This window comes from Ostrea edulis, chromosome 3, assembly GCF_947568905.1.
Source record: "Ostrea edulis chromosome 3, xbOstEdul1.1, whole genome shotgun sequence".
Taxonomy (NCBI): domain Eukaryota; kingdom Metazoa; phylum Mollusca; class Bivalvia; order Ostreida; family Ostreidae; genus Ostrea; species Ostrea edulis.
Window position 1 is genome coordinate 58454341 of NC_079166.1, and position 16744 is coordinate 58471084.

A 16744-nucleotide genomic window follows, 5' to 3' on the forward strand; every position below is an offset into this window, starting at 1 on the left:
TCTGGCAGATTGAATTTTGGTTAAAGAATGTTGTCAACTGACACGATAATCACGAAATTCTTATATCAACTTTGGACGATGAAGATTCTTTAAACAGACCGCCGAACCCGTGAACCGTGACAGATGGAAATTACCGGCCTCTTTAAGAAGTAAAAGTGTGATGAAATGTTTGAAATGTAAATGATTATGTTAGTTACTAATGATTTAATTACTTATAGTTACATAAAGTGCTTCATTATTTGTTTTAGTGCATACGGTACACAGTTTTGTATATTTTTTTGTAGGGATCATATGTATGTACAATGTAGGCACAGGCAAATACACTAAACACGTACATTAAATTTTAGTGCTTTGAAATACATGTAAATGTTAACATTATCATAATTTATTTACTAATGAAATGGTTAAATCCAATGATAGAATGTGTTTAATTCACTATGCATCAATAAAGTAGGCACACATTGGCTACTTATGCAAAGCTAGAAAATATGCGATTCAATTATCCGGACGCTTCATTTATCCGGACGATTTTGCTGGGAACCAAAGTGTCCGGATTAACGAGGCTCCACTGTATATATATATATATATATATATATATATATATATATATATATTCATATATTCCCCCATCGCTCTGTTAGAAATTTAAATCTTGCTCATAACGTATGAATGGTGGATGATAGGGTTCTCATATTTCATATGCAAATTCCTTATTTTCGTACCAAGTTTTTTTTAACCAGGTGTGCTTGGTGTTCAATTTACGAGTACATTTAAGAAAACCTATTCAATACATCCTGAACTATTTCAAGTAATATTTTCATATTTTGCATATATATTCCTTGTGGTAGGCCCTTAACATTTCATGCATAAAAGGTTTACAAGATCATAGATCATGCATGAAATGTTAAGGGCTTACCACAGGAAAATGTGAAGGTAGAAATGGCATAGATCATGGTATTGCATGAAAGTTATTGCCATTAGAAATTTATATACAAAATATGGAATCTCGACCTTAAACAGTTAATAAGATATTTAATGGTTTAGGCTTTCTTAAAAGTAGAAGGAACTTGACGGTTGACCTTCACCTTCTCCAGAAAAAACAAGGTTATGTTAGCCATAATGGTGTTTAGGCATGTTCTGAGAATTTTAAGTGCGGTTATGACGTGATCCTTTGAGCCGAAATTGTGGCCAAAATGTGTCAGCAAAATTAAAATTACATCAGGTGAAAATCAGATGAGCGATGTGGCCCATGGACCTCTTGTTTTATAATAGTAGTGAATGGTAGGAATGTGAGCTTGAACTAAAGATCTGAACACATGCTATAAAGGACGAACCACAAAACAAGCCTAATCAATGATATAGGAATTTGAAATTTGGGCAAAAGAGAAATGTTTACATAGTATTATGTTACATCTGACGAGAATTTTAAACAATATTGAAGACAACTTCTCCAGCTGCAACCCCACCCCCCGAAGTATCAGCCAAGTAAAAATATGTGGCCCGTAGAATGCCTATAAGCTTTTCTCAGCAAGTTTCGAAGTGACATTGACCCTTTTGACCCCAAAAGCAATAAACTTGATAACAGAGTTACATACATATTCAATTCAATTAGTGACAACTGCCAGTTAAATTAAGTGGAGGTCACTAGAAATTAAATAGCGGTCGCAAGTTAAATTATGTGGCGACCACCATATAAATCAATATCAATTATCTACCCTTTCACTTGCCGCCTTTCGTACAAAATATACATAGTGCAGTTAGAACTACGCGAAATTTTCTAACAGAATCTGCATACCAACCCTATTAAACCAATATCTTCTCTATGAGACACAAAAATGGCATATTTCATGCGAGGTAAGCAACACTTTCAGGTAAAACGGACCTTTTGTTTGTCTGGGATCGAGTAATGAATAGGATCACCTGCGGTATTCCAACCAATTGAAACCTTCGCCCTTAGTAGAATAGAAAAATGGAACTTAAAATATGTCAGGAACCCCGGGATCCACCGGGCGGTACCACTTCAACATAAACCCCCATTATTCTCAACGACTTCGAAAAATGTAAACGTTCAGGTGAGCTAAAAAATACTTCCAGGTATCCCAGAGTTCTTTATATGGCATTGAGTACCACTTAGTAATATCTACCTCAATCAATGAATACATTGTCCCTGTCTCCCCTCATAGAGTAGATGTAGGGACTCGAAATCTGTCCCGACCCCCCCCCCCCCCCCGAGCCACCTGGTGGTACCACTACAGCCCCAAACTGAAGGCGGTAAATGATAGTCCTAGGAGTCGTCTACATTGACTTGATGTTCCTTCCGCCTTGTCTTCAAAGATTAATACTCTGAAGGCAGTCATAAAACCCCATTATTCTCAACGAGCTACAAAAATCTTTAAAGTTCAGGTGAGCTAAACAATACTCCTGGGTATCCCAGAGCTCTTCTTTACATGGCATCGAGTACCTCTTAGTATTCTCTACCTCAATAAATGGATACATTGTCCCTGTCACCCCTCCTAGAGTAGAAATGGGGATTCGAAATCTGTCCCGACCCCCGTGAGCCACCGGGTGGTACCACTACAACCCTAAACTGAAAGTGGTGAATGATAGTCATAGGGGTCCGCTACATTGCCTTGATGTTCCTTCCGCCTTGTCTTCAAAGATTAATGCTGAAAAAGCAGTCATAAAACCCCTTTTTCATTACGAGATCCGAAAAATGTTAAAGTGCGGGTGAGCTAAACAATAGTTTCGGGTATCACAGAGTTCTTCTTTACATGGCATCGAGTACCCCTTTGCATTCTCTACCTCAATCAACGGATACATTGTCCTTGTCTCCCCTCATGGAGTAGAAATAGGGACTGTCCCGACCCCCGGTGGCCACCTAGTGGTAGCCCTACAGCCCCAAACTGAAAGTGGTGAATGGTAGCTCTAGGGGTCCTTTACCTTGCCTCGATGTTTCTTCTGTCTTGTCTTCAAAGATTACAGTTCTAAAAGCAGTCATAAAACTCGTGTTATACTGTTTTTAGTAGGTCATGCGCAATGTCAAAATCAGCTGAGCTAATCCACAATTTTTGATAACACTCACAGGATGGAGATATTATTCACCAGATATTGCAGAGAAAGTGTTTGTTTCATTACTTAATCCTGTTTCATTACACCACTTGCTCAAAAGATTTCTTTTGTTGAGTTCTTTTGTTACAAAGCAATGGTTATCACTCGTAAGGTAAGCTAATTTACAGAAAAGATTTTTGAATGCATGTGATTTCAAATGGATTGGCATATGAAAAGTAGGGCCAGTCTTGAGATTATAAAGCACCCCACATCATATAGTTTTCCCTATCATACCAATCTATTTATAGGTACTTAATGACTAGGATCGTAATATTCTGGTGAGCTAAATTATCAATATGCATTTACATTCGTGCTTGTAAGGTGAACAATTAATTGTTTTAAAAAATCAGAAAATGAAAAGTGATTAATTTTATTTCCTTCCATCCTTTCATTAAGAATTACTGATATAAATTCATTTCACCATTGATGTACAATCTCTCATGTGAGCTAAGTTGCTCATGAGTGTTGCGATTGACATCTATTAATTCAAAACATGAATTGAATTAAAATTTCCTTTAAAATAGGTTTCAAATTAAATATTTTTCTATGAGTACTCTGTCCTTTGATGATTTTCCTTCGTGGCTGCGAGCTTCTACGTGCTTATTGGCTGCTGGTTAGTGGCTACTAGCTTCATTCTGGTCATTTTGAAAGCAGGTAAAAATAGCCACTTTATACGATTGATAATTCTATAATTTCTGCACCGATTTTGATGAGGTATTTTATGCTCAGCTCACTAAAGACATTCTTTTTAAACACATCTAAATACGATTTCATTGCATATACCCTTTAAAATCAGTATTTCGAAAATTCTAAGGTCGTTAAAAGAATCTAGTTTGCCAATACAACCATTTATTGGGTCAAATGCTGTCTGGCTTGTTTCATACCGATTGTTAGGCCGTTCTTGGTCACTACTTTTGACTGTGGATTGCTTCGTTTACCTTATCAAGATATAGGGCTCACGGTGGGTGTGACCGGTCAACAGGGGATGCTTACTCCTCCTAGGCACCTGCTCCTATCTATGACATGTCCAGGGGTCTGTGTTTGCCCAACTCTATTTTGTATTGATTGTAGAAGTTATTAGATTGATCACTGTTCGTTATCTGTATCTTTCATGACAAAGTGTTAAAAGATTGCAATTTTATTGAAAAATAATGAAAATATTCCAAGTATCAATGTGCTTTCATTTTTCCTCTTTATTTCAATTTTGTGAACATGTTAGCATTTATAACATGAAACCAGCAAATGAACAATGGCCACCGTAAAGATAGGCGGTTTGAGTCCAACTGTAAATCCAGGCTCTTTGACCTGCTTTCATTCTTACAATGGACATTTTAGTGCATAACATGCAAATTCCATGACTGTTATTATGACAATGGTTCGACGCATTCCGTTTGCCGTTCACATTCAGAGCGGTGTAAGCGGGTTTACTTTCTTGTGTCATTATTGTCCACTCAAAGACATAGACCCCAGATTTAGGTGCAGTGAAGACCCCCTTTGCGGCGTTGTAGCCACCTCCTATGTTAAGATCTACAGAACGGAACATGACCCTGCTACCACCACTAACAGATTGTGCAGAACTGACTTTGGCATTGAATGCTACAATGGCGTTTCCTGTAAACAAATTGAACACCCTTTATTAACATTTAATTCTAAGTGGGTGTATGTATATCTTCATGAAAGGTCAAAATTATACCTTGAATTTCTTATAAAGCTTTACCTCTGGTGGTTTTACCTCTGGGGTTTTTGCATTTGTCTCTCACATAACCAACAGCCTCGCATGTTTTAACAACAGTGGCATAATCATCTCTGAATGTTTTCAGACTGGGCCGTGGTGACTTTTTATCAGCAGCAGTGATGCCGGAAATGGCATACAGAATCACAAAAAAGACTGGCGAGGGCATTCTGTAAAGATAATAACATTAATTAATAATTAGAAAATACAGAAATGATTATATTTGTATGGATATATAGTGATGAGAAAATACAATATATATTCTGACCAATTACTACATTTGCATTTAATCCATTCAATAGCAACCACTATTTGGGATATGTGTGTCAAGGAAAAAATAAAATCGCAAACTTGGAGATTTAACTTTTTAAAGGAAGTGTTTGAGTTGTACACATGAAACTGAATGAACATTTTTCACTGGAGTTTTACATTCAGAAAGTACATTTGAATACTAGTAGTTTTATGTTTTAAGTATACGCGGTTTTTGTGTTTTTGTCGTTTTTTTTATCTAAGGTATTTCTAATGGACAGCAAAAATTTGAATTAATGGAAACTATAATGTTTAAAACAAAATGAGATGTGACAAACACTAGAAACTTTTGTACTAATACAGTTGAGTATCTATCTTATGTAAACAAAAAACATGATCGACTCGAACTTTTATTTTACATAACAAAGAATTTGGAGCTCTGTACTTGGCAACTGACATTCAAAGTTTTGCTAACCATTAAAAATACATTTGTTATACCATTTTAAATGTTAAAAATGGGAAAATAAAATTTAAATATTTTCAGCTGAAATTGTGTACATGGCCCTTTTTAATTTTTATTTTTGATTTTTTGATACTTCACAAACCCAAATGAAAAAGATATAAGGGTAATAAATAGGAGTTTTCCAATAATAAACTATTTTATATTGACATCAAAATCTCTACCTGCCCTATAAACAACCTAGTTACACGCAATTTAATGCCCTTTAGTAATGAAACGTGAAGATAACGAACAGTGATCAATCTCATAACTCCCACAAGGAATACAAAATAAAGAGTTAGGCAAACATTGGCCCCTAAACAGACCAGAGGTGGGATCAGGTGGCTAGGAGGAGTAAGCATCCCCTGTCGACCGATCACACCTGTCGTGAGCCTTATGTTTTGATCAGGTAAACGAAGTAATCGGCAGTCAAAAACAGTGTACCAAGAACGGCCTAACAATCGGCATGAAACACGTCAGACAGCATTTGACTCAATCATAGTATTAGTTATGACGTCATTAGAGACACTCGAAGAGACAGTTAAGCCTTGTTTATTTTTTAAAATGGCTCAGTGTGCTGCTTTGAATTTCACTATAAGTCGGGTCAGGGATTAAGTATATATATATTTCAAAAGGACTCGAAGTTTAGGAAACTGTGGACACTCAATTTAAAAAAAAACTTGACCCCTCTAATGATACTAAACTATGTAAATAACATTTTGAAAAAGATCAATTCACTGTTAATATTAATTAAGAAAATGTCTAATCATATAGGATAAAAGGATTTTATTAGATGTAATTGGAGAGAAATAAATATGAAACAGGCACGTAGCATTGTTTTTTTTAAAAAAGGGAGAGCAGTATTCGCGGTTTGTACTTTAAATACCTCGCGATTCTACAGGACCAGTCATCCTGCAGTTCTGCCTCTATCTTTTTACGATCAATGATACTGTTTTTATCTGACCCACAATGTTCTGAAAAACAGACGGACAAACGCATTGTATCATATAATAATATAGCTAGTCTATGACGAACGTGAATCAATCCATATACATGTAATAGTATTTTTAGTATTTTTTTAAAGTGTAGATTGCTTTTCCCGTACTCTTGATGTCTGTACTTACCTTATTGCTGAGATAACTTCCTCTGTAACTACGTTCAGGCAGTGATGGACAATGATACAACCACCGTACTTTTATACTTTTTATCATTGCATGCTAACACACCATTAGTGACAGCTGTGTCACCCGATACTACATTAATTGTAAAATCTATATAGACTACCCAGTATGCATTTTTCAGTTTTGAACGGGTGACTGTAAAATACATTGTACTCTTTAATCTCCTAATATATCAAGGTTTTGATAATTTAATCGTAATTTCAGACTTTTCCATAACCCATGGCCATAATCACACCTCATATTCTTTCGATAGCCGGAGATTTTGAAGATTGGTTTGCTGAAAGGGGGTGGGGGTAGAAAAAAATTCTTAAAAATATGAACCACTGTATTCATCAAGGCACACTTTGCATTTTTAATATCTTACATAATCAGCATCGTGATCGCCCTTCAACCAAATTATAACCTATTTTGTAAGTAAGTCAGTAATTTATTTCTAATTTTGGGCCCAGAGGGCATATAAAGAATACAATATGTGACAAAGTGTATGATGGATTACGGAAATTTCTTTTTCTTACACGGCTATTTTTTCTGGTGATCGTTTTCTGTACAATTATATATTTCTAATGTTACAGTAACATTTAGTCTTTCCTTGTAAGAATTATTCCTATTTGGGTACATGTAACTTATTTTACACCAACCTCTAATTACTAGTTTTACACTATCCTTTGACTTGGCCTATAACCAATCATTTGTGCTGATGTTTAATAAATATCCGACTTTGCATTGTTTTGAACTGAACTGCTACCGTTGTGATCTACAATTATTGAGTAACAGATTTCCGTTTTTCGCATTGGTCTTTCGCATTCTCCGTCGGTCAGTTTGTTGTACACCTTTGTGTGTGATACGGATAACGTGTTCGGAGACTAGCCTTCAATCTCTACCCAGAGTTATTGTTCCTTACACTCACTTTCACCTCTGTCAACGTCTCAAGGGTTTTACAAGATTTTTGTAAAATGGCACGTATGCTCAAATAAAGTATGGTTTTGACTTCAGTTACACAAATATACGTAAATAAATAAATATTGAGCAGATGTCAAGTCTTTTTGTGATACAAGAAGCATATATTTGGGTTGAAACGAGGATATTGGGTAGTTCTATTGCACCAGGCCTATACATAGGACAAGCATTTTTCCGATATTTTATAAAAATAGTTCTTAATTTTATTAGCTGTAAAAAAGTGGATTTACCTGTTGAATAACATTGCTTATTTTGAGACATTAACAGAGGTGTAAGTGAGAGAAAGGAACGACAACTCTGGGTGTAAGTGAGAGCAAGGAACGACAACTCTGGGTAGAGATTGACTAGCCTCAACACTGAAGCCCCGAATTTCCTCCATTTTGCACGGAAAGGAAGTGATTTCCTTTATTACATGTTTGCGATACTTTTACACTTCAGTGCGTGTAATGTAAACTTGATTATGGATATTGTAATTTTTAATCAAATAGTTCCTTTGTAAACAAATTTAACAGTTGATTATTTCTACAAATAACACAAAATTTATTAATTAGGGGTACAAAAATTAAGAGAAAAGAATAAGGGAAAATTAGAAATGAAAAAAAAAATTCTTTTAAATATATAGAACTACAATTGAGTACATTCATTTTGACCGATGTGTGTTACCAATACTTCTCTGATCTTGTTTAGAACGTCGATCAGTCATTGTCAATTAAGACATACTCATGTCATCTAACAATATATATACAAAAAAGTGTAAAGCTCGTAAATTGAAAATACATGTAAATAATGACATTTTTGCACTAAAATACGGACAAACTCGTCATGTAGAATTTAAGAGTTTTAAGAGAACATACTGGGAGTATTATACGTATTTAAAATTGCAAGTAAGTAACAATGCCTTATCTCCATATTTAAGATGAAACTTTAAAAACTGGGGATTATTTTATTGATCTTTCATGCAACACCTTTTGGGAAATTAACATGAGACGTGCCACACCTTCTTTATAAATATAGGCCAAAGTCACTCATGGGTCCCTTATTTTCATATTGCATTACAAATATCATATCGGGCGGGGCATTTTATTTCCTATGGACATATTTCTAGTTTAAAAAAAGAATATACATTTTAAGCCTGCTACTAAAAACTGATTGCTCAATTTGCGAAAGTTACCTTAAATACTAGCTGTCATGTCCGATCAATTTATATAAGTAATATGAAGGAACTACTGTTAAAGCGAGCTTATCTATATGCAAATGAACATATTAATATATCAATCCACAAATTTCCCCAGGAGAGTGGGTTATTAGAAAACTTGAAAGATTGGAGTGGTTGTTTTTATGGATTTCTCAGGACATCCGAGGAAAATCCATGTCTTTTAGGCTTTTTCTCTCCCTTGTAGTATTACCTGGGGAACTAATGGTGAGTGTTTGTACAAGGGTTCTCTTCCCTACCAGTATGGTGCCTTTGTCTAATCGGTATGCAGTGGATATGTTTGTACTCTGCAAAAGAAAAAAGAAAGAAAAAAGAGTTCTACTACTGGTATTCCCAGTCAGGGTTTGTGGGTACAAAGCGTGGATTGTTGTGTGACTTACTAGTAATTGTTGTTAGATGGTTTTTCAGAAGTAAATTCCTGTTTTATTTATATTTTAGGTAGTACCGCTTGGTGATGCTAATGTTTACGCCACATTTAGGAATGCTGAGCAGAGGGATTGTGTAATGTCATCCTATTCGATAGAAAGGCGTATAACTTATCTCAATAGCTTGATTCAAATCATACTGTCAAAGTAATTGACATCAAAGACGGATTTTGAAACAATAATGGGGAAGAATCTCTTTGAGGTAATACCAGCAGATTTTAGATTATTTCTATCGAAGCTGGCAGAACTCGAGTTCATGATCTAGCTTGCCCACGCTTTTGAATTGTAAGTTTTAGTTCTTGTTTTGTCCAAAACGTTTAGCAGCAGGAACAATTGTTTCTTATATTAAACAGTTTCAGACAAAATTCAATGAAATTGGTAAGTTGAACCATGAGAAGGTTCAAAACATTTGGAGAGGTGTAATCAGGCAAAAAACATCTCTTGAAAAGGTAGGTTGATGCAAAAAACTAAAACAGGCAATGTCTAAGGTGTCTGCAAAACAGATCAAGTGTATTTTCTCAACAAGTTGTGGATTGATTGATTGTATCTTGTTTGACGTTTTGATCGATAATTTTTCACTCATACGGAGACGTCACCAAGACCGGTGAAGGGCTTCAAATTTAAGCCTTTGCTCTGCGCTTAAGGCCATTGAGCAGTGAGGGTTCTCTGGCATACCACACCTACTGTGACACGGGACATAATAATGATAATAATAATGATTGGTTTTATATAGCGCTTTTTCCAGCGTATGGTGCTCAAAGCGCTTTACAATGCATTATTACCCTGGCAGACCTTATATCAATCTAGAACTTTCTCAGCCTCCTAGGAAGCATACAATGCAAGCTGCCATTACAAGCGCTAGAGCACTAACATTCTAACAATATATTTCACTGTCTATAGCCAGGTACCCCTTTTACACTTGAGGAGATTCATGTAAAGTGCTTTTCCCAAGAACACAACGCGGCCAGGACTCGAACCCACGATAGTTTGGTCGAGAGTCTGACGGCCTAACCACTAGGCCACCGACGCCACATTCGTTTTTAAGGTCATCTCCGAGGACTCGTGACATTCACAACTGCCACTACATGTACATGTTTTAACGACTTAGGTCTGTCGCGGCGGGGATTCGAACCCCAGCCTTCCGCATGTGGGGTGAACGCTCTAATCTCTAGACCAACACGTTGGAGAAATTGAGTTTGCGTTTAAATGATAAAGAACAAGTCTTTAAGTATTGGAATAGATTTGTTTACTTTCTTTAAAGTTTTATTTTATTCAGGTGATCGTGCTAATAATTTGGCTATGTGTTTGTCTCTGGATTTAAAGAAGCTTCCAGATGGGAAGGTTATTTGTTAAGTCATGCTGTTGGAAAAACATTTGGTGATATAATGGGTTTATGCTTCCCTGGGTTCAGAATCGTTCTATGGAAGGGTTAAATGAATACACTGAAAGGATGAAAGGCTGTAGATGTTGATTTGAGAATAGATTATTTGTTTTGGTCTTTAGATTCATCCAGGATCTCAGTCGTAGACAATCAACCATGTGACAACATCATCAATGTCGGATAGATTTAGGAAATATCTCATTTCTTTTAGATATTTTGAAGAGGACACAGCGCACAGTTTTAGAGGTGGGTGTGGCATTACTCTAATATCAAATAATACAAGCTCTTCTGGGAAATATGGAGCCTGTTGGGTGGTGAAGTGAAATGTCCTTGAATAGATATTCTCGAATCAAAAGATATTCGGAAATGCTGGAGTAGTGGACATGTTGGTAAATGTGTCAGTTACGAAAGACGGGAATGTTAATGCATGTACTAATGTACTATTTTCGGAAAGTTTGGTGACTGTTTCAAACCCCCTAACGCTTTCCAGTCATAGTTCATGATAGCTGGGTATTATATGTAGGAGAAGGCAACTACTGAATTTAGTGGTATGAAGGTTTTCTCAGAGAAAATTATTTGGATTCTACTTATATTTATATGTGAATGCTATTTACTTGTGAACTGTATATTCACCATATTGTATTATCTACTGTTATATCCTAAGTGAGATCTCGCGAGCAGTGATGAAATCAGAATTAATACTCGCATTCGTTGTTTGAGCGATGTAGGGTGCACTGCGGAATGTTTTACGAGTATTTGTAGAGTTAACGATTCAACCATCGGAATTCATATTGAGAAAGAGGTGGGGAAAATTAGAAAAAAATGAATAAAAAATATGATTGGATTCTCATGAAGTGCTCGAGTTTTCCTATTTTACTCAATACTTATCACTTGAAGCACTTTGAGAGTGTTCTACTTAAGATACAGTATAAATCGGTGTTTACAAGCAACCGCGCCACTCTGCCATTTCAAGTAACAGTCACGTGACCAGTTCAAACGTTCAAATCATCAGTGATCTTATCCGTCTAAAGCGGTGTATTTTGTTACAACAGCACTGTGTCATAAGGTTGAGAGAAATAAAATTATCAAATAACTCTTAGCAATGCGTTGTTTTAAGCTCTTTCAGCCTTTAAGTTAGACCGTTTCGTCTGAGTTACACATCATGATGGAATTCCTCTGTCCCCGACACTCTGTTTTAGAAATTCTAAGCGGAGAGTTTGACCTTTGTATTTTTTAGCGTACCGTCCTAAAACATTTTAGAGTACTTTTTAGATACGGATGAAAGATTTTATGTCATACTGTTATTCAACTTCATTTAATTGTGTTTTATTGTGTTTTATTGTTGCATTCCTCATCTCTATCTTTTAAAAGCGTCTTAGAGTAATTTGCTTTATGTAATTAGGCGCTATATAAATTTTATTTATTATAATTCTCTCAAATCACGTAAACCGTCATTATTCAGTACGTCGGGTAGAATAAAATCACTTGATTTAGAAGTTCTAGCATTAGTATCACTAGAAACCTCTGCTTTCGGTCAGAGCAGAAAGAAGTGAATTCATTTTGAAGTGCATCTACAATCAGATTGAATGCAATTGCAGGTTTCTTTCTTTTAAAGGAAGTGAACATGAAAATGTGACAAAGGGTTTCGATTTGTCATTTTGAAGTATATAATGAAGTTTGAAAATCACTAAGATGTAGCTTTTTTCGGTAAGGAGATATTTCATTAAGATTAACTAATCTTTTCAATCCTTGGATCTGCCATATTGAAAAAAATCATTACATCCCTGCTGGGTTATCTCTTAGCATCCACTAGAGGGCAGCACTGATGCTGACATCAGTAGGATACATTGTGTATATTTTGCACATTATAAGCATCAACGTTAAAATGTCATCAGCATTAAGTGAATTAAATATGGGATATCAGTTTGAACCTGATGCTACAGAGGACAAAATTGTTTCTCCGAATAATACTTCTTCACCAGCAGTTGATTTTAATGAGAGGAGGATTTTCCTTGATTGGTGTGATTGTGGAAATTCTAGCTATTTACATTCAAGGGGTGTCTTTGTTGTCATGAGTTTGAACATTTTGTGTCAGATTACATAGATATACACATAAAAAGCAGTTTTATACACCCTTATTTTAACATGGTGTGTCGAAATCCTGTTATAATTGATACGGATTACATTTATCCATGGATTTATGTATCCAGAGAGGAAGGGTCTCAGAGGACTTGGAAAACAACTTTTTAAACAAGTAAGAAAAACACGAAAATGAAAAATACCTTCTGTATTCACAAGTATTAAAATTCAAATATAACATGACATTTATGTGTAAACCTTTCCAATACGCAAGATCGCGACTACTTTTTCCGTCTTGGTTTTAAATTTTACTTTCCCCTTTCAAAGTCTCGCGAGACCCAGAGTATGCGAGAATTTGGGCATGTTGGTAAATAATACCAGTTCTGCAACTTTTGTCGTGATTGATTCACCTGATTTTAACAATGGTGCATTATCATAGCATTGCATTAGACTGTAGTAATGATTCAAGAAAGAAACCTAATACGCAGAAATATCCACAAATGATAGATTTTAAAGGAAATTAGGTGGATTTTTTCCCATTGCTGTCAGCCAGGATATTCCCAAAGCTGAGAAGAGCTTGCGTCAAAACATGTAGCTTCACGAGCCAAATTCAGTTCCTTTTTCCTGTATCCAGACGTTTCACACACCTTTCATTTAAAAATGCTTTTAATTGTGGAATGAACAGGTTAAATAGTCTTCCGATGCCATGTTTAAATAAACAAAAAATGCCCAAGATCGACACGCTTTTCCGGACTTCTTTACAAGAGAGTTCCGCTAACTCGGTATTTACGATCTTGCGTATTACACACACATGTAATAGAATACAGTAACAATTCTGTTGCAGACAAGCTATCAAGATTTATGGTCCACAGACAGTTTATCAACTACATTGTAGGTCAGACGTGGTCAGCCTCTGGGGGGGGGGGTCAGAGTAGTTTTACCCTCATTTGTTGTGATATAAATTAAGGGAGCATTTCCTAAAGAGCACTGCAATTATGAAGGATTTCTTAAAACCTCAGACTCTGGTACAGATTCTAAATATGTATTTTTTTATGTAAATAAAAAATATAATTGTAAATTGCATCTCCAAAATTTATCTGTGGTCCATGTACATCAATTATTATAAAATATACAAATTACATGCCTATATTGCAGTACTTTTATGACGCAGTCACGTACCTTAATTATCCCCAAATATTTTAAAATCTAATATGATTAATGGAATTGGAATCTTGAAATATACAGGGCTTCTGAGTAAGTTCAGAAAATGGAGGAGCTGGAAATATTTTGCGGGATTGTTTTCTTTTTTTTTTTTTAATGCGTTGTAATTAGATTTGATTTCAATTCTTTTTGCTCCAAAACCTTATGCATCAATTCTAATATGAATCCTGTATAACAGTGCCCCAGTCAACAGCAATGTGTCTCATCTACGTCAGAACACAGATGCATGCTGGGAAATAATGGATGACCTCCATAAACCTTTAACGTAGAGTGTTTAATTGATCAAATCTCGTAATAGAAACAAGCAAATTAGATTTAGGACACAGTATTCAGTTTCAGGAGGTCTTTTAAGTTTATTATGCAACAAAGAGTTTTTTCATGTTCACTTCCTTTAATTTTATCAGACTCATTAGAAAAAACCTCCAGAACTATGCAGTTTTGTTTCTATTGATATCTAAATCAATGTATGGATTCGGTATGAATTATGTAATGTTGTTTTCGTCACCATACAGATATTGATACTACTAATCAAAAAATAAAAAATGTTTAATATACCTTTGCCTTTTGCGAATACCACTTATGCATAATAGTATATTGACATTGTATTTTATCAAATAAAACTTCAACACGAATATTACTGATTTATAAATACTATACAGTTATTGACTGGTTTCAAGGACAACACCTGTTTTGTTTGACCCGAGGACGGATCTATTGCCCGAAGCCGTAGGGTCAAACAAAACAGATGTTGTCCGAGGACACAGTCTATAACTTCCTTTCTTTATGCTGTTTTTTCTCAATGAACACTCCCGCGGGGATCCTCAGTACCCCTTGATTGTCGTAAGAGGCGACTAAATGGGGCAGTCCTTCGGATGAGACCCCAAAAACCGAGGCCCCGTGTCACAGCAGGTGTGGTATGATAAAGATCCCTCTCTGCTCAAAGGCCGTAAGCGTTGAGCATAGGCCTAAATGTGCAGCCCTTCACCGGCCTTGGTAACGTCTCCATTCTCGAGAGGGACTTTAAACAATATTTAATCAAACAATCAATCTCAATGAACATTTGTTGACTTTGAACTTTAAACATTACAGTGTGATTGCGTACATTTGTCACCGTACATTTCTCACCGTGTCCTTTAGTTTAAAAGAAAACATTACCCATTATCCTAATTGATTATTATATTTTCATTTTCTGCTTCGCATCCAATAAATTCTGTATTTCATTTTCAGTTAAATCAGTGAACCTCACCATTACGTAAAGTATGTAAAGGAAGCAACAGACTAAGAATCACGTGACCTGCGTAGTCAATAGAAATTGAGCTAATATTGCCAGGTAATAAGTTAGTAAACTGTAAAATGTATATTCCTTAATGAAGTTTCCACGCTTAAAAATGATAAAAATAATGTTGGTCTTAATGCATATCATTTAATTTTACATGTTACACGTTTTTCATTGGTTGAAAAATTATTGGAATATCGTATCCAACGAAAAAATAAAAATAAATGGCCGGAACTACTTTCTATTGGAATGTTGGATGCTTCGTATTTATATATAGATTAGGGAATCATGAAAAGTAAAACCTTACAGTTCTATCGATCTATATGCAAAATGAAATAAAGATGGCTATTTGAGGACACCCCCTCCCCCCCCCCCCCAAAAAAAAAAAACCCAACCATCACACGTCTGCTTCTGCAATTCCGGGCTGAGAGTTAAATGTATTCAACCGGGGATGACAATATTCCAGTTTGCACCTTGCGACAATTTCCCTCATATCACAAACCCAAATACCAAATACACCGCACACTGCCTCAGAGATATCGTAGCCCTTAACGACTGTGGTTTCGAACTCCGGCATAATATGTTTATCAGTGGACACCGAAACGAGGCTTCCGTACGACGTTACAACAGCTCTCAAAGCCTTAGGAATTCACTGATAAAACTCGAAAAACCATTTGTAACACTCACATGTCCACCTGTAAGCCGTGACAAACCTCAAGAGAACCCTACCCGGCACCCCACATTTTGATTATGCACGTGTCTCACGCTTTCCATTAGTACCGACATCGAACTTTGCACTTAATTCCAGTTCCACTCAACAAAATTCCTGCAATTTTCTCTCAACAGGACTTATCTCTAACTCATCCTTTTAAAACAGCATTCTTCAGTCCACAAGAAACCCGTTTGCTCAACAGTAAACAACAGTTCGTGGAAGTCATCATTAGGCCTAACAGATTTAGTTTTTTTTAAAGTTGTGTATTCACAAATTACTACCCCATCTCGAAATGACATAGAATGTAGTCCAAGAATAACTCGTTCATTCAACTCAAATCAAATAATGTTTTATCATATAAAATCAATGTTTTAAAATATTAAATGATAAGGAATGATTTTTTTATTTTTTCATTGGATGGAAGTATACCACGAAAAAAAGACGGAAAACTTTTGCATCACTGCGCGTAGCTCAATGATGCAGTTTTCCGTCTTTTTTACGTGGTAAAACTCCATCCAACGAAAAAATAATAAATTCTTTCCTTAACTCATTTTGTGATTTGGTTTAGCATTCCTTACACTGTGTAAATGAGGGAAAACGTTACCAAAACGGATGCAATTCTACATCATACAATCAATATACATGTGTAGCAACGTAAACTGTAATAACCAGGCATGTCTTGTCATTTTTCAAAGAGGGAGGGTCAGTGGG

The 16744-nt window shown here is 35.7% G+C and overlaps 1 protein-coding gene and 1 pseudogene across 1 annotated transcript; one reads left to right on the plus strand and one right to left on the minus strand.

Annotated features, from left to right (window-relative positions):
* Positions 1-4275: 4275 nt before the first annotated feature.
* LOC125673336 (multimerin-2-like) lies at positions 4276-6782 on the minus strand. Its single transcript, XM_048909878.2, has 3 exons — positions 6713-6782; positions 4826-5010; positions 4276-4719 (listed from the first exon to the last, which is right to left on the minus strand). The coding sequence occupies exons 2-3, from the start codon at positions 5007-5009 to the stop codon at positions 4331-4333; spliced, it is 573 nt and encodes a 190-aa protein (XP_048765835.2). The 5' UTR covers position 5010; positions 6713-6782; the 3' UTR covers positions 4276-4330.
* A 2313-nt stretch (positions 6783-9095) lies between these two features.
* Positions 9096-11270, plus strand: LOC125676390 (uncharacterized; annotated as a pseudogene).
* Positions 11271-16744: the final 5474 nt, after the last annotated feature.

What these genes read in the sequence shown, in the direction of transcription:
- LOC125673336 (XM_048909878.2), bottom strand. Translation starts at nt 5,009, where the DNA reads ATGCCCTCGCCAGTCTTTTTTGTGATTCTGTATGCCATTTCCGGCATC. An exon ending in CAGAGGTAAAACCACCAGAG is followed by an intron (nt 4,720 to 4,825) that starts GTAAAGCTTTAT and finishes ATTTGTTTACAG; the next exon opens with GAAACGCCATTGTAGCATTC.